At 35.7% G+C, this 19,484-nt stretch overlaps 1 protein-coding gene across 1 annotated transcript in view; it reads right to left on the bottom strand.

Annotated features, from left to right (window-relative positions):
• The window catches only part of LRP1B (LDL receptor related protein 1B), a 1,871,701-nt gene that overhangs the window by 778,932 nt on the left and 1,073,285 nt on the right, over positions 1–19,484 (bottom strand). The window contains exons 20-22 of the mRNA XM_027765590.1: positions 15,818–15,958; positions 10,416–10,541; positions 5,332–5,448 (exon numbers count right to left, since the gene is read on the bottom strand). Coding sequence (XP_027621391.1) covers positions 5,332–5,448; positions 10,416–10,541; positions 15,818–15,958 — 384 coding nt within the window. The remainder of the gene's footprint in view (positions 1–5,331; positions 5,449–10,415; positions 10,542–15,817; positions 15,959–19,484) is intronic.

The raw sequence follows: 19,484 nt of genomic DNA, 5'->3' as shown, positions 1-19,484 counted from the left end.
TTAATCAAAAAATATTTTATTTTACTTTTTTTAATTATTTTATTTATTCATTCATTTATTTTTATTTGACCAGAAAGAGACAGACAGACAGAGAGAAAGGAAGAGAGAAAGGAAGCCACCAGGTCTGGGACTCAAACCCTGGTTGGCCATGTGGGAGTGTCCAGAGCCTTAACCACCATGCCATCTGCTGGCCCCATAAAATACCTTTTAATTTCATAATTTAGATATGGGAAGACAATTTGTATGGATAATTACTTCCATCTTAAATTAATTATACATATATAAAAGTATTTATAAAATAATTATACGAGAAAATCAAATATGTGGTTCCCTTACATCAGTGATTCTTAAAGGATAGTCCTTGGGCTAAGAGCATAACATCAACATCAATTGATAATTGTTAGAAATATTCATTCTTTGGCCAACCATGAGACCTACTGGGGTCCAGTAATTTTTATTTTAACAAGCCTGCCAGAAGATTTTGATGTATGCTCAATTTTAAAAACAACTGCAGTAAGTTAATGGTTCTCAAATTGGAGTAAATATTCATATCACTTGGAAAGCATTACAAAAACTAATTATTGGGTCTCATTCCTCGAGATTTTTGTTTAATTAGTTTGAGGTTGAGCTGTGGGCAGGTGATTTTCAAATTCTCTTAGTATTTTTACTGATAACTGAAGTTAAGAGGCAATGTCAGTCTTATTCTTGAGATAAGATTGACCTGGACATGAGGTCCACTTCTAATACAGTCTTCGTAATTTATTATGTCTTATTTTGTCACAATATCAATTTACATATTCTACTCTCTACATGTGAAAACTACTAAAAAAGTTAAATGATTGCTCAAAGATTAAAGCAGAATCCTCAGTGGGCCTTCCTAATTATGTAAGTGTTTGCCCATATATAGTCTCAACCTAAAATGTGTAATTAACTTGTAAAGACAAATGCAAATAAAACAAATTAGATATGTAAACAGGTGCTACTGAATTTCACTGAAAAGCTGACCCTTGGTTGCAGTACTTTCAGCTACTAATTACTACCAGAAACATTCTAATCTTAGGCTTTGCATGTTTTTAGATCCAACTTTTAATTTTTTTTTTCCAGTATACAGCAGTAGCACTTACATATAACAGGTTATTTGTATAGTTAACATATCTAAAAAAAAAAAAAAAAATGTGGTCTCCCAGGAGGATTAAACCTTTGGGAATCTAGCCTATTGTAATGGAAAAGTGGAATATGGTCAGTCTATATTTTATAATGATGCTTAATAAAACTAGGAATTAGTAGAACCCATATTTGTTTACAGAGTACTGTCAAACACGATGACTAAATTTTTTTGAAAGCTGCAGTCTTTGTCAGTTTTAATTCAGTACAGTGATCCTTTCTATTGTAGAGATCTGTGTCATAATCTCTTACAACATTAAAAGTGAGATTGTGCCTACCAGAGTTTTTCTCTCAGCTTCTCTCCTGCTGTAAAGTTTTATTTAACATGACAATTGGAAAGGTAAATGCATACTGCTGAAGAGAGGAGTAAGTTTGGAGAAAAACATGTTTCCTACTTTGTAAAGTTAAAATGGTGTTGATACTAACCTAAGAGGATGGTTTATCCATAAAATACAACTATATTTCAGAAACAAACTACCTAGCAGCTACGTCGTCACAATGTATTCATATCTATTCTATCGGCGTACCAGTTTTTGAAAGTCAATTTTTAAATTTTCAAGGATTCTATGAGTAAGATGCTAAATACACCACATTATCCAAACAAACTGTTATAAATTTACAATTAAATAATGTTCAAGAAAATGTCATAAATACTTAAGAGTCGTAATTTCCTAATTTTATTACATTACTCTTGAAGTCATTAATGTATTCTATCTGGATAGTGGAAATACTGTAGCTAGGCATGTTTCTGCCTATCTTTTTCCAAATCGACAGTCGGAAAGTAGTGGTGACTTCACATTGGCTGTGGTAGGAATATTCACAGTATTTATACAGGTGAACGTTATATCAAGGCTCCTTCTCACCAGGAGACGTTAAAGCATTTCCCAACATACCAATGGATAAAACTTCTATAGATTACCATAGGTATACATGAATTTAGATAAAATATTCATGGAAGCAAAATGGCACTATCTGCCCCGTATTTGCACCCCATCCATGAGTAATGAAACAGTCAACTTGAACTGGCTGGGTTTTAGTTTTAAGAGTGACAAGATCCATAGCCTGACCCTGCTACAATATTTATTAGCTTTGAGATCTCAGTAAGTTGCTGAGTTTCTAAGTTCTGATTCCTTTATCTGCAAAATGTGGACAGTAATATGTTTCTTATAGATTTGTCATATAAATTCAATAAGAAATTGTGTATCTGGCCATCCCTTCAATCCATTTTCCCCCACTACATGAAATATGTAAGTTTTCTGGCATAACTCTTTGGATTATTATTGAAATATTAGGCATTTTCTCATTTGCTTCAAATACAGGCAAAATACTAGCATAAATGAAAAGGAATTGCTATAGACCTTTTAATAAAAGAAAATCAAAGCAAAGACCTAACAATACCAGCCACTAAAAAGTAAAATAACAATAATAATAATAATTTTTTTTTAATTTAAATTGTAGTTATTACCAGGTTGGGGGGTAACATATATGCCTAGAGTCCTAGGTAATTTGCTTTACACAATAGATTGAGTTCATGCTCTCTTTCTCTTTTTACTAATCAGTACCTTCTGCACAGAAGGATTATGTCCTATAGGACCACACTGTGATAGCCATTAGGCTATTCAAGGCTTATTCAACATTTGCAAGACACAGTCATAACTATCATATATAGATAGACGAGGTCAAAATGTCCTAGAGTTCTTTGATTCTTTACCCATAATAGATCTACCAATAACATCTCACTCTGGACTCTTCTCAAGACTACTCACACCAAGAAAACAGCACCATCCATCAAAAATGACATCATAGAATCTTTTCTGGAAAGACCCTGAATTCCTACCCCAGACCATCACATTGTCACATTTCTGAATTGTGTTTAAAATCCCATTTACCTATCAGTCTTGGAGAGGGTACTTTAAGAGTCTCGGACCCTCCCACTCTCCTGTTTAATATCTTCCTTAATAGCTTTCCTTGAAGAAAACTCTTGTCTCAGATGTTGGCCCACTGTGGGATGAGCAGTCAGGCCTGGTCTGTACTGTGCATTTGTCAGGTAATATTAAAACAAGTTGGGTAAAAAGCTCATAATTTATTTTCTTACTCTTTATTGCTTTTGTGACTTTTCTTATCTGACTTGGGACTCTAATTCCAAGACCTCTGTATTTACTATCTTCAGATTGCTCATTACATTTAGGGTATTCTCTAGATAGTAGTGCTCAACAGAAAAGAGATGGAGTTTTTCTAAAAAGGAAAGAAAAAAAGAAAAAGAAAGAGAGAAGGAAGAAATAAAAGTAGAGTTACCTAGTAAATTTACCTAGATCGTTTTTGGGCCTAATGATTAGTAGTCTGGTCTTTGGAAAGGAGAGGGAATATACTGCTCAACCTATTTTTTTTTTCCAAGGTTTTTGTCATAGAGCTCATATCTATAATTTTTGTCAGACTGAGCTCACCAGAGACAGAGACAGAGAAAGGAAAATTATAAATAACCCTCCTCCCAACCCCCCGGAGAGATGGCTATGCTGAAATCCCCTCTTATCCATTCATCTCTTGGGATTCTAGACATGTATGCTCATGTGCTTGGCATGAGTTTCAAGTCACTGGGTCTGGGATTTGAACTACAGTCGACCATGTGGGATTCCAGTGCCTTAACCACCATGTCACCTGCTGGCCCCTGCTCAGTCTACTTTATTGGCCAGCTCCAAATAGTCTACAGGTCAAATGTACCATTAATTATTTATTGTGAGATTTTCTATTGCTTGCTTCTATATCACTGCTATTGTCTTCTCTGCCATGTTAATTAATACTTTTATTTAATATGTGATTCTTGTCACATTTTATAAACTTAAATATCAACAGAGACTAATAGTCTAATATTAAAAAAAAATAGAACTTTAGAGAGGTTTTTGCTAGAGGGCACATGTGCCTGCCAGAGAAAGACAGAGAGAGACAGATGGCTAGAAATTACCCCCCAACACCCGTCCCAAGTGGGGATGGACATGTCACAGTCCCTTCTCCTCCAATCTCTTCTCAGGATTTTGGGCACACACATACATACACTCAGCATGAGTTTTAGGCTGTCGAGTCCAGGACTCGAACTACACTTGACTACGTGGGAGTTTAGTGATGAAACCATTATGCCATCTGCTAATCACATAAAAAAATTATAAAAGGAAAAGTTTTAAGTAAATATTGGATTGTTGGGAGTAATGAAACCTTTTTGTATAGAAAAACAGAAAAACACGTCATGACTCTCCAGATGACCCAACAGAATGCATTTGCTAAATAAAAACATTTAAATTAAGGGGCTAAAATAACATTTTCTTACTGTTAAAAGTATAATAACACAAATTTATTAAAATATATAGTTTATTGGACTGAATTCTTTTTGATAAGTAAGCCATACTGGTTTAATTTCTGCATATTTTCCTTAGGTTTACTTAAAAATCCATTGCCATGACTAAAATAAAGTACAAGCTATAAAAATCCTGATGCATTTTCTTAATATGTTGATTATACATTACTGAGACAAGTATAATAAAATATAGTGGTGCATGAGCACAAATAATTAATTTTGCACGTTTATAGAACAATGAATTTGTATTGTTTTCGAAGTAGGAGAATCAATAGAAAGTGACTGGGAATTTTACCATCAACAAAAATACTATCTTAAACTGATAAGGATTTTGTCAGTCAGTATCACATCACTCTATAGAAAAGAAATGAACTTTTTACTCGGTAATCTCAGCCTGGATTATTTAGCGCTCCCAGAATATAACACACACATACCAACAAAAAACACGTTCTCTTCATTTATTCCCCATATTACTTGGTGAGATGCTCTGTTGGACAAGTTTAATTACTATAGACATAAGATAAATAATTAATATTTGATAATATTCTGTTAGCCTTTTAATAATTACCTTCTAATAAAATAAACAATATTTGCGTTTCTTCATTTTAGTCAAGGATATCATTACTGCCCAATGAATGGGGTATATTCTGAAATTATCTTTAAAGTACACACTCAGACCCAGAAGGCTGCACTGGAAAGTTAGGTATCTTCTGCCTCGTTGACTTTTATTTGTAAAGAATTAAATAGACCTTTAAGGACATTATAGTGATAAACGGTTCTGACCCAGTTTCTAGTAACAGAATATCTCACTCACAACTTACCACAAGATGCCAGTTCATCTGTCTGGTCACCACAGTCATCTTCCCTGTCACACAGCCATGCTCTGGGAATACAACGTCCATTTCCGCAGGAGAATTGGTCAACCTGGCATGTTCTGGCTATGATGATCAATTCATGTACAAATAATAAGTTAATATAATAAAGTATACATATGTCTTTTACATATAAAATCTAATGTTTTTCCACTATGACACAATATTCAAAAAGTAAATTTTACTTTAATATTTCACAATACTAGTTTGCTTGTCTTCTGAGTTCATATGCTCTGCCCTTAAATTAAAATGACTGTGAAGTGACAAGATATTCAGTAATCCTCACAAAATTCCCTAAATGAAGCTATGAATTCATTATTTTGAAATTTGTGCCCAGAACATGCATATGAATATATGGTTGAATTAAATTTTATCCAACTCTTAATTAACAAAAAAGAATTTTGCACAGCATTTGCCAATAACCCAAGGAAGTTTTGCTGTAATGTAGGAGACCACCTCGGGGTATTTAGTTTCTAACCATGGGATGAGAATTGTTCTTTTCCTCTAATATTTGCAATGCATTTTTCCTTAATCTTTAAATGACTTCCTGTGTGGAACGAGAATACAGACAATATTTTCTACAACACATTTGGCCTTAGATGGTGTTTTAAAACTCACTTTTTTTGTACAGTTGAATTAAAATGTACGATTTCTTTATAATCAAAATGTATTAACAGAATTTGCTTTGGGCTCTTTTAAGGGTTTCAATGAACACAAAATAGAAGCTTGCTGAGTTAGTAAAAGGCAGCGATTTGTTTAAAATTCTGCAGTAAAGTGGTTCTCTACAGAGAATTTGACTGCCCTGCTCTGTTTCAGTCAGGTCAACTTTTGAAAGCAGGAAAATGTGGATAAGCTTTCCTACATCTTCCTCTAAGTCTTTAGTTGTTACATACTTTGTTATTCTCAATATTTAGTCTTCTTTAGTTTCTCTGAACTGCAAATCTGTCTTCATGAGTACCAATATCCCCTCCACCATTCCCTTTTATTAGACCAGTAGGAAAAAAATGGGATATGTTGGGAAGGGGATATTAGACCTGTGAATATTTTGGTTAGGTAAGGTTTGGCAGATGAAGAACATTTGGGGTCTGAGTTTTTTTTACCATGGCTATCATCATTATGACAGGACAAACTTGCTTAATTGATTTTTCACTATTATCAGCATTAGGACAATGAACATACACTGGTATTAAAGTATAAACCTAGAAATATAATGAGAGATTTCAAGGTATCCATATTTATTGGATTTGGCCACATTGCTTTCCAATGTAGAAAATCAATTTACATACCCACAAAGAGCACTTTATAGTTCATTTTGCCCACAATATTGCCAATGCTTGCTTTTATCAGATCATTTTCTCTGTTTAAAAGGCTTGAATACTTCTTACAAGTTTTTCTTGCATTTTAGGACTTGGCTTGAATGTTTCCACCTTCAGGAAGTCTTCCTACGTAGCCACAAACTTATTGCTTACTCTTCCTGTGTCCTTGTATGTGATTCAATTGAATGTTTTGGATATTGCCTTAAATAGTAGTCTGTTTCTGTATTTTTCTCCAAGTCTTCATGCTCAGATTCTTAAGGAAAAGTATTCTGATTTTCCCTCATTTTATTATCATTGCCTTTATTAAGTCAATCATTTAATGAGGGAGAAAACCAAACGGAACAAAATAAAAATTGGTTTCGTGGGAATTAAATTTATTTTAGATATAAATGGTCACAGTGCTAATGGTTACAGAACAGTGGATTAGATTAAAAGCAGTCCTCTATCCAGAAGTCATTATCTAGGACACATGTCCATATATACAAATCTAGGAAGGTCTAGAAATGATTCAGTCAGGAAAGTAGTCTAAATGAATCTGTAACACTGTTCTAGTATGATAATTAAAGTGACCTACTTAGTTATTTTGGTAAAATGAAATGGAAGAACATTGTAATACAACCACAAAATCATAGCTTACAAAGCTAAAGGGCTATTTATTTTTCTATTTGGCCTTACTGTTCAAGTTTTTAAAGTGTCTAGTGACTATAACACTATAATAAACACCATAACAAGAAGATCTAGTACTGAATGGTAGACTTCAATTGACATCACCTAAAGTGAAATGTAAGTAAGTCATGTTCTATTTCCTTTTTTTTAATACTTTTTTAAATTTTAATTTTTATTATTATTATATTTTTTTGGAGAGGTTTTTCTTTACTATAGGGAGCGTGCACTCACCAGAAAGATAAAGAGAGATAGGGAGACAGAAAGCGAGAAATCACCCACTGAGGGGATGGCCATGCCCAATTCCTTCTCCTCCATTCTCCTCTCAGGCAGGGTCTTGGGCATGCGCGCACAGGTGCCCTGCATGAGTTTAAGCCGCTGGGCCTAGGACTTGAACCATGGTCAACTACATGGGAGTCCAGCGACAAAGCCATTATGCCATCTGCTGGTCCCACTCATGTTCTGTTTTCTAGTGAATTACATGTCTTGGAAATCATACTAATTAGAATCAACATTTTATTTTTATACATAAATGTTTCTACTTTTACTACTATTAATTAGCTAGCCAATAACAAATGTTCTTTTAAAGACCATGCAGAAACAAGGAAATTTTTAAAATAATCAAATGGGGACCAGCACTTGGAGTAATGGCTATGTCACTGGACTCTCATGTAGTCAACTGCAGTTCGAGTACCGGACCTGGTGTCTTAAACTCACGGCAGGCATGTGTGCGTGTGCTGGTGTGCCCAAGATCCTGAAAAGAGAATGGAGGAAAAGGGATTGTGGCGTGGCCATCCCCCCTGGGGGGGGTGGTGATTTCTCACTTTCTGTCTCAGTCTTTCTGGTGAGTGCACGTGCCCTATAGGAAAAAACTCTCCAAAAAAAAAAAAAAATCTAGTCAAAATGAAGAAGACATATTACAAATTGAATCAACAAAACTTTCTCTGTTAAGGTGAAAGCAGGTAAGTCTGCTTACAATGTAACAGGGCATAATCTCGGATGTGAATGCTAACTTTAAAAGAATAATTCATGGGACCAGCAGTTAGTGCAATGGCTATGTTGCTGGACTCCAATGTAGTCAACTGCGGTTCACGTCCCGGACCCAGTGGCTTAAACTCACACTGGGCACGTGTGTGTGTGTGCCCAAGATCCCGAGAGGAGAATGGAGGAGAAGGGATTGTGGCATGGCCATCCCCCTTGGGGGGTGATTTCTCCCTTTCTATCTCTTTGTCTCTCTCTCTCTCTTTCTGGCGAGCGCACACGCCCTATAGTAAAAACCTCTCCAAAAAAAAAGAAGAATTCATCATATGGGAAAGGCGCCAAAGTTAAATTAAATAACATAAAATTCTAGCTAATCTCCAGAATAATATGCTTTGATATAAAGAGCAACAGCCTTAGTGACAAAACTCATGGGTTGAAGTTACCCTAAGCTCTTACCAGTGTTGTAAGTTTAGGCAAGTCCTCTCTCCCATGCTTCATCTATGAAATAAACAGCCTTGAGAGTAGGGACATAGGACCAGATTGTCTCTAAGGTCCCTATCTCTTAGAAAGTCTTTTGTAAAGAGACATATAATAAAATCATAAAAATTCAGTTACTCTAAAATACTAGATGTGATTTTCTTTTTAAGAGAGATTTTTGTTATAGAGTGTGTGCACTTGCCAGAAATACACAGAGACATAGAGAGACAGAAAGTGACAAATTACCCATGAGGGGGGATGACCATGCCACAGTCCCTTCTCTTCCATTCTCCTCTCAGGATCTTGGGCGCACACAAACACGTGCCCGGTGTGAGTTTAAGCTACCGAGTCCAGGACTGGAACCCCAGTCGACTACATGGGAGTCCAGTGACATAGCCATTATACCAACTGCTGGTCCCTAGATGTGCTTTTTAATCAAGGGACAAAAGAATAATTGGCTGATGGGCCAATAGATTCCTAATAAATATGTCACTATGGGAAAAGTGGAATATGAAATGTAGGTTAGAATAACAGTATGATAACTGCCTTGCTTTTGCCATTATTGTTTTGTATGGAGTGTAAAGCTATTTGCAAACAATTTTTAGTTACATCATACTCCTCTAGAGCTGAAAGAAATGCATAAATAAATGAAGGTAGGAGAGATACAAGTCTTTCTAAGAGAAAACCAATGACAAAACCAAGAGCAGAAGCCCATCTTCTTAGTGTCTGGGTTGTAACTCTGTTTGCTGCTCTGTGGCTTTCACTAGTACATTATAATAATTTTTATTTAGTCAGACTTATTTTGGTGGCGTTGACAAGGTGGTTTATATGTTTTGATGTTGCCTTGTATAATGCTTAAATCAGTTTTTACTGGTCATATCAATATGAGTCATCAAATATGCTCTTCTTTCTTTATCATTTAAATAGCAGCACTAGGCTGCTGCCAGTCACTATCATTTTTCAACATTTATCTGACTAATAATGACCTTTATGGCTGTCTTTTGTAACCTGTACCGCAGGCTGTGTGTTTCCTTTCAAAGAGAATCTGGCTAGGGATTCAAAGATTTATTACAATGCGATAAATTATATGAAAATATAAATAGGCTTTGTGGTCTTGGGACTTCATGGGGGAAAAAATAAAAACGAACCCTGCCTCACATAAATAATGGGCCACGAGTAGAAGACTATTCACAGAGGTATCTCAATGTAGACTAAGTAAACAGATTTTTTTTTTCAGGGTAAAAAACGTAGTCTATTTGAGATGATCCCTATCACAGACAGATTACACACCCTAACCTCCACTGCCAAGTAAAGTCCTGCAGAAACAAAGCTTGTGTAAATAGTGCATTGATAGCCAACCCATATAGTTAGATGTGGTGCCAAATTACTTTGGAAAAAAAAGAGTCATGGCCAAGGATTAAGTAAAATACAATTAGTATTCGAGCCTGTATGGCCTCAAACTTTCAATTCTTTTACCACTGCAATAATCAGATCATCAGCACTAGGAAAGATCAGCTTAGTTCAGAACATTGACCTGCATTTTTATTGAGACTAAGTTTGAAGGAGATCTATGCACATATCCTAGCAAACTTTTACCTGCACAAGTTTGATTGGATTCATCTTCGTTGTTCCCACAGTCATTAGCTCCATCGCAAAGCCATCTCTTGGGGATGCAGCGATTATTCTGGCATTTAAACTGATCATCGGGACAGCTGTGATTGACTGGCAAGGAGGAGGAAGCACGTTTAATTATTTTAAATCAAGTTAAGTTGTAAATATTATGAATTATAGTAACAGAAAAGTTACAGTAATTGTTAAATTATAGTGTAATAAATGCCATAGTTTCTGTCATTAGTTTTCTCTTGTTTTATAGCAAATATTAATATTCTAGGCCTTGTTAAAATGTAACACTTAGAGGAGACATCAAGTAATTAAATCTCAAATAAAAGAAAATGTAGTCATTTTTTCATGTCTCCATTAAAACCAATTTAGTTTGCTTTCCATCCTATATCACAACAGGTAATTCAAAATTTTTACCAAAAACGTTTAACATTTACCCCAAATTTTAATATTAAACACAACAAGTATAAATTAAAACTAATTTACTCACGTACATACAAATACTCATTTTTAAAATACATATATAATCAAATAGATTCTAAAATATTAAATAAACCTAGTTTTATTCTGTTTTTTTTTTCCCAGTATTTCTTGATACTAGAAGAAAAAGTATGAAAGAGAATAAAAGAAGAAAGAAAGAAAATACATTACTGGTGACCTTTGGTAAATAGTAAATGGGAGAGCCTGTATGATTTTAATAACGGAAAATATCCTTGTGAGTTTTTCTCCCTTAGCACAAACAAATAAAGATGCAACCTGAAAAAATACTGAGGATGAACCCAAACCTCATATGAGAAGCGGTGCACAGCTAAGGATTAAACCTCCAATATCTAAGCACGACAGGGGTTCGTCTTAATGTGAACCTGCTCTGATTATTTTTCCTGCATTCTGGAGGCTAAATTCCTAACTGAATTGGCATGCTCCTCAGTACTTGTTTCACAATTTCAACATTCTTTTTAAAGTAATTTTCCCATGTTCAGTAGTAGAATTTCGATATGATAAAAATGAGTTTTGGTATTAGTTGTATGTAGAATTTGAAAAATTGTCATTTTATCATGCTGTTGCATAGAAAATATGTGCATTTCCAGTCAGTTTCTACACAGTACTTTTTTATTAAAGTAGCTTTGGTGTTAAAGTGATAAAACCACTTCTTAGAAAGTTTTTATTTCTGCATTTTTGAAATAGGTAGGAAAGTCTTATATGTTTTGGCATTTGAGCATGATTAACATTTCCTACCTACTTTGAGGATTTTAGCAAGAAGAGCTGGCCATGAGAAATAAAAGTTGTCCAACACATTAAAGGGTTAACATTTAAAAAAATTTTTTTGAACTTTATTTCATTTTTTATTTATTCCCTCATTCATTCATTTTTCATTTATTTAAATTTGACCAGAGAGGGACAGAGTGAGAGAGAGAGGGGGAAAGTGAAAAAGCAAGCCACTAGGTCTGGGACCCGAACCACGGTCGGCCACATTGGAGTCCAGTGCCCCCAACCACCACATCACCTGCTGGCCCCAAAGGGTCAACATTTTAAAGTACTAAGATTATGCATGTAATTCAGTGAAGCTTAATCAAGGACCTCTGTATTTTCGTCAATTAAGTAAATGCACATTTAAACGTAGACTTGTAGTTTGGAGTTGAGATGCTGAAGGATAGTAAGTAGAAGGAGAAAAATAATTCAAGGTTGTAGATTATGAAATTAAAAATTTTCTCATCTGCAATTACTTATGTAATCTTTAGATATTAATTATGAGACCCCAGAAATATAATGTTGCTCAAGACTGTTGTAATGCTTACAGAGAACACTACTGTTGAAAGGTGGTCAGCGATGTTTAGCTTTTCATTACCTCATTAATCATTCACTCATCCTTGTGCTAGGTGTAGTGCTAGACCCTGAGACTGTAAAGATGCTCCAATTGAATATATTTGACACTCATCAGAGAGAGAAAGAGAAAGCACCCTTCAATGAAGCATAGTCAAGCAATAATCCTTTTTCCTCCACTTATTTATCCTGTTAGGACTTCAGGCACCCATGCACCCAGTGTGTTCTCTGAACCTCTATGGCCAAGATTTGAACTGTAGTAGACTATGTGGAATCTGGCTCCCAATGCACAATACTGCAAAATATGTCTTATCATGAAGATATTATTCTGTTAGGTACATCAGATAAATAAGCTCATAACCATGTTGCAACTGCAATATAATTTGACAACTACTATAATAAAGGAATGTTCAAGAGACACATGCTTAACTCTACTGGGCTATACTGAAAAAAATTGTTTTGATGTCATAAAAGACTTCCCTAAGGAGGTAATGGTAAACTATGTAGAATCCTACAGAACGGAAACAGTGTGTACAGGGTCACAGAGGAGAGAAACAAGGGACGTTTTTTGGAGAGCTACTTGTAGTTCAACTTAATAAGAACAAAAATGTAAACAGAGGCATGAAAGGCTGAAGGTTAGAAATGTAAACATGAGACATGACAGAAAGAATCTTGTAGATGAGTCAACAAATGTTAGAATTTATATTGACAGTTATGCAGTTACTGAAATAAAAGGAATAGATTTCATTTTATAAATTCCATTATGGAAGCAGAATGAAAAATAGCACTAGTTAAAGAAGGACGAGTGGTAGGAATAATAGAAGGGTACTTGCTGAGTTAATCTAAGATGGGAGCCTAGTGTAGCCATTCAGGTTGGGAGGAGATAAAGATAACATGAACTATTCAGAAGTTGCATCACATTTAATGATAGAATTGAGTATGGTGCTGGCCTTGTGCCTAGGTGGTTAATAGAGCTGGATTTCACATGGTCATTTGTGCAATTTGAATACCGGCCCTGGTGGCTTGATAAGCACACCAGTAATGTGTACATGCATGCTCAAAGTCCCAAAAGGTTGGAGAAGTGGGAGAGAAGGAAGGAACTGTGTATGGCCATGCCTCCCTTGATCTGTCTGCTTCTTTGTCTCTCTCTGGTGAGTGCACGTGCCTCTGGAAATTATTTTTTCAATTGAGTATAGAGTATAAGTGAAATACAAGGCTCCAGGTAATGTCCATGCTTAAGTAATGGGATGAAAAGTGATGACAATAATCAGTTTAAAAACCCCAACATGCCATGACGGTTATACACTGGACTCCTATGTAGTTGAAGTCCTGGACCCGGTGGCTTAAAATTCATGCTGGGCAGGTGTGCATGCATGCCCAAGATCCCGAGAGGAAAATGAAGTAGAAGGGATTGTGGCAAGGCTATTCCCCCTGGAGGGGTGATTTTTCACTTCCTGTCTTTCCGGTAAGTACATGTCCCCTATAGCAAACATCTCTCTAAAAATAAAAGAAAAAAAAAAACTGACTATAAACATTGACACTACAATGGATAGTGCAAATGCAATGCCCCTTACTCCCACATAGTTTTTTTGTAAGTTCATATAAAACAAACAAACAAGAAGAAGAAGAAACAGTTGCACAGATGGAAGCATGGAACTAAATAGCTAATACAGGAAAACTGTAATAAAATACTGCAGTCTGCCCAGGCTTTGGATTCCTATGAATCTAGAGGACGCTGATATGTAGAAAGCATGTGGAGTACACATTAGAACGATAAGTAAACACTGTGAGTCAAGGGCCAGGTAGCATGGTGGTTACGCCTCCAGACTCCCACATGGCCTCCTACAGTATGAGTTCCAGACCTGGCAGCTTGCTTTCTCACTTCTACCGGACTCCCACATGGCCTACTGCAGTTCAAGTCCCACACCTGACAGCTTGCTTTCTGACTCCTCTGGCCCCCACCTCTCCCTACCACATCTCCACATGGTGAGCGTATGTGCCCAATAGCAAATAAAAATAAATAAATAAATTTTTAAAACCACTGTGAGTCAGAAGGAATGAGACAATCACTTGTGTAAAAAAGTAGAGAAAAAATGTTTTTCCTCAGAGGAGGGAAATGGCTGCTCTCTTTCCAAAACATTTGACTAAATGAGTCAATTGGAATATAATATTTAATGTATGCCTTTATATTTCACAGTACAGACATTTATACAGTTAAAAATAAGAAGTATATAATGTTGAAGTCAGGCCCACATTTGGAAATCAAAAGAAAGTAGTCCTGTATTCATGCAGTGATTATAATTTTTGTGTTATATATTAATATACAATTTGAAAACATTTTAAAAGAGTATATTCTTGAAATATTTTACCTTAAGCACAAATGGTTGCATGATATAGATGCCCAGACCAACTTTAACTATATTTAACAAAGGATCTTTAAAACTTTATATTTATATTCTTGGTTTAAGAAAGAAAGAAAATGGAAAACTATTAATTAAATTTCATTTAGTTTAGCATCCTAATTAGAACAATGTCATTAAATGAAAGCAAAAACTTATTTAGATCAAAAAAAATCAAATATCCATTTGCTCAATTCATGCCTCTCTTCATGTAAAAACCCTTTGTATCATTCAAAACAATTCAGTGATTCTAAATAAGTACATTCTCAAAAGATTATTTAATGTTCTTCCCAAAATGTTTTCTGTCCGTGTATATGAGAAATTTCCTTATCTCTACCAGAATCGTGTAATTATTTCTATCCCACTAAATAATAAATAGCTAAAGAAAAGCCAAAGGGGGAAACTCAGGCATTTTATTTCTATCTAAGTGCCCTATGTGTGTTTCCTGTCATGTACTGAGCCAGTGAAGCTAGATAGTAACATGTTGCACCCCACGTGTGGCTCTGTCGGCAGGGAGAAACGGAGTGGATCCTGACCTTCTGTGTGAATACTTGTGTCTTGAGGGGATTTAAATTGATTTTCTATATCTTTGAATTCATAGATCTGAAGGGGTCGCCTACAGCAAACTTCAACAGTGGTGTGTAGTGTGGCAAAAAATGGAAAAGAATAGATTTGGGGAACAGCAAAAAAGGATAATATGAGAGATGGAGAACGCTTTAAAAATATACAAAGAAGGCAATTTATGGTCTAATCTTTATACAGAAGAATTACAGAATTCAAACTGAGTTAAATTTGCATCAAAGACATTTTCAAATCTTTAAGAAGTGTTTAGGTAGGAGTGAGGAGGTAGCACATGGTTAAGGTGCTGGACTCCCACATGGCTGACCACAATTTGAATCCTAGACCTGGAGGCTAGAAACTCACATCAGGCACATATGTGTGTGTGCCCAAAATCCTGAGAGGAGGATGGAGGAGAAGGAATTGCATCATGATCATCTTCCCTGGGGCTGGGGGTGATTTCTCACTTTCTGTCTCTCCGGTGAGTGCACACAACCTACTGAAAAAATTTCTCTCAAAAAAAAAAAAAAAGTTTTGATAATTCACACACTCAAAGACTCAGGAAAATACAGTTCTGAGATTACTGGAAAGAGAACATACAGCAAGTTATCGACTCCTCGTCACTCCCATCAAGGCAGTCATCGTCACCGTCACATTTCCATCGGGCCTGGATACAGTGTCTGTTTTTGCAGCGAAATTCTCCAACTTTACATATGTGAGGTAATACTTCTCCAGGATTAACTAGAATTAAAAGGAAAATTCAAGGTGTATGAACAATGCTAGGTATATTTCGTTTATTCAAATGTAAATTTTGTGTGATTTCTGTTTGTTCATTTGTTTTAAATTCCATGTATAAGTGAGATCATACCATATTTTTTTCTCTGCCTTGTTTTCAATTTAACAAAATGTCCTCCAGTCTCTACCAAGTTGCTGCAAATGGTAGAATTTTCTTCTTTTTTAAAGCTGAATAATATTCCATTAAACACATATATATCTACATATATCACATTTTCTTTTCTAAAAAAGTAATGCCTTATCTTTATTTTATTTTATTTATTTATTTTCAAGTCACTGGGTCCAGAACTTGAACTATGTAGTTGACCACATCGGATCCAGAGCCTTAACCCCCACACCTCTTATTAGCCCTCATAGATCACATTTTTTTTTTCTTTCTTTTTTTGGAGAGGTTTTTGCTATAGGGTGCGTGCACTCACCAGAAAGAGCGAGAGAGAGACAGAGAGAGAGAAAGCGAGAAATCACCCCCCAGGGGGGATGGCAACACCACAATCCCTTCTCTTCCATTATCCTCTCGGGATTTTGGGCATGCATGCACATGCGCCCAGCGTGAGTTTAAGCCACTGGGTCTGGGACTCGAACTGCTGTCGACTATGTGGGAGTCCAGTGACATAGCCATTATGCTAACTGCTGGTCCCTCACATTTTCTAAACTAAGTACATAGAAAATAAAATGGTGGTTAGCAGGCATGGGGATGTGCAGTGGAGAGAAAAGTGGGGATATAGGTCAAAGTGTACAAATTTGCTGATATGCAAAATGAGTAAGTCTGTAAATCTAAAGAATAACATTAAGACTACAGTTACAATATTATTCTGTATACTGGGAATTTTCTTTCTTTCTTTTTTTTTTTTTTGAGAGGTTTTTGCTATAGGGCATGTGCTCTCGCCAGACAGACAGAGAGAGACAGACATAAAGCAAGAAATCACCCCCAGGGGGGAATGGCCACGCCACAATCCCTTCTCCTCTGTTCTCCTCTTGGTATCTTGTGGATGCACACACATGTGCCTGGCATGAGTTTTAAGCCACTGGGTCTGGGACACGAACCGTGGTCGACTACATGGGAGTCCAGCGACATAGCCATTACGCTAACTGCTGGTCCCTATATTGGAAATTTTCTAAGAGTAAACTTCAGGTGCCCTTACTACACACACACACACACACACACACACACACACACACACACACACACACAAATACACACACATACAAAATACACGTAACTATGAGAAATAAAACATATGTTGATTTAATTGATTGTAGTAAATATTTCACTATGTATAATTATATCAAAACATTATGTTCACCTTAAATATGTAATATACAAATAATATTCCAGTATTGAACATAGTTTATACAAATATATATCTGCATAAAGCTTATACAATTTTCATAATATTACTAAAACTTAATATGAGTCAATACAATAAAAGACTAAAAAGTGGGGCCAGCAGGTTGTATGGTGATTAAGGCACTGGACTACCACATGGCCAACCATGGTTCAAGTCTTAGACCTGGAACCTTGCTTTCTCACTTTCCCTCTATCTTTCTCTCTCCCTCTTTCTCTTTCTGCTCAAATTAAAATCTGATAAGTAAATAAATAATTTTTAAAATATTAAAAAGTAAAATCTTCTATGATTAAATATTATCTATTACAATACTCTGTTACAATAATAAAATATTGTCTATATATAAAAAATATAAAAACAACAATGTAATGACAATCATCTCTAAGAATGAGACAATTCTGGGGTTTTCTTTTGGCAATAGTGTCAAGATTTGTTTTAAACAACTGTCAATAAAATAATAACAACAAGAATACAACCCACTTTCTATTTCTGTTGCATTTATAGGTTTGCTTTTTTTTCTTTTTCAGATATTTTAGCCATAGGGGGCATATGCTCATCAGAGAGAGAGAGAGAGACAGAGAAAGTGAGAAATCCCCCTGCCCCCAAGGGGGTTGGCCATGCCACAGTCCTTTCTCCTCCATTCTCCTCTTGGGATTTTGGGCATACATGCACAGGATCCCGGAGTGTTTTTCAGGCTGCTGGATCTAGGACTCTCACTGCAGAGCTGGTCATGTGGTATCTTGAGCCTTAACCACCACACCACCTGCTGGCTCTAGTTTTCCTTTGAAAAGCGCTTCCATTTAAAATCTTAATCATTACAATAATCTATGAGGTAGCTATGACAAGTAACTTACTCTCTTTCTCTTAGAGATAAGTGCATTGTAAATCAAAATGGAAAAGACAATGAAACATAGCAAGCAGCTACGATTGCTACATTGATTTTGCTGATCTGCAAGTGAGAGAAAACCTCAAGTCCAGTTGATTGGGGATAGAAATACTACAATAATCTAAACTATATCTTTATATGTCTGGATGCAATACTGTGTTTGCTTGTTTAAATTCATATATTCCATGTTCTCTGATCAAATGTCAGGAATTTGGTTAATCAGGATTCAATGACAAATGGACAGAGTTACTGTTCTTCTGTCTTCTCAAATAGATAGAGTCTAAAAAGAGAAGGAAATGGGGCCAGCAGATGGCATAGCAGTTACGTAATCAAGCACTGTTCAAGTTCCGGACCCAGTGGCTTGAACCTCATACCAGGCGTGTGTGTATACCCAAGAGGGTAAGAGAGGAGAAGCACTTGTAGAATGGCTATACCCCCTGGAGTGTGATTTCTCACTTTCCCTCTGTCTGTCTGTCTCTCTTGGGTTAGTGCATGTGCCCTAAGGCAAAACTCTCTAAAAAATAGTAAAAATAAATAAATAAATAAATAAAAAGAGAAGGAAAGAAAATATGTGGCACTGATTAAAGTAAGTAATTTGTGTTTCAGGGACTGAAAAAGACCTAAAATTATCTCAGGTTGGTTTATTCTAAGAGAAAACAAAAGCCAATCTTTTGATTCCTATTCTAATCATTCTAAACTTTATTTTGGATCATTGGTTTGGGCTGATGAACCGTGGGAAAACTTATATACAACCCAAACTTATATTGTAATTGTTGAGTAAAATGTCATGTAAATATCTCAGGTGCATTGAGTTTATGTTATCATTTACCTCCTGTTCCTAATTATTTATGTCTAGTTGACCTGTCCAGTGGTGAGAGTGTGGTGTTAAATCTTCAGTGATTAATGTGTTGTATTCTAATACTTCTTCAGTTTAACAACATTTGTTTTATGTATCTGTATACTCTAATGGTGGGTATGTGTTTATACTTTTTATCTCTTCTTGGCGAATTAATCAATTTATTATACAGTGGTATTCTTTGTCTCTTTTTACTGATGTTTTTGAAGTCCATTGCCTGACATCAATATGATAGTATTGGCTTTTTTTGTTCTGGTTTTTATTTGCATAAAGTATGCTTTTCCTTTCAAAAAACAAAAAAGAGGTATTGAGAGAACATATGAAGTATTTCATAGATTCTTTTGCACAGCACCCGCCAGAATTGGGTTTCTCTCCTACCCAAAC

This window comes from Tupaia chinensis, unplaced genomic scaffold, assembly GCF_000334495.1.
Source record: "Tupaia chinensis unplaced genomic scaffold, TupChi_1.0 Scaffold138757_1, whole genome shotgun sequence".
Classification (NCBI taxonomy): domain Eukaryota; kingdom Metazoa; phylum Chordata; class Mammalia; order Scandentia; family Tupaiidae; genus Tupaia; species Tupaia belangeri.
This window is presented reverse-complemented; position numbering and strand designations above follow the sequence as displayed.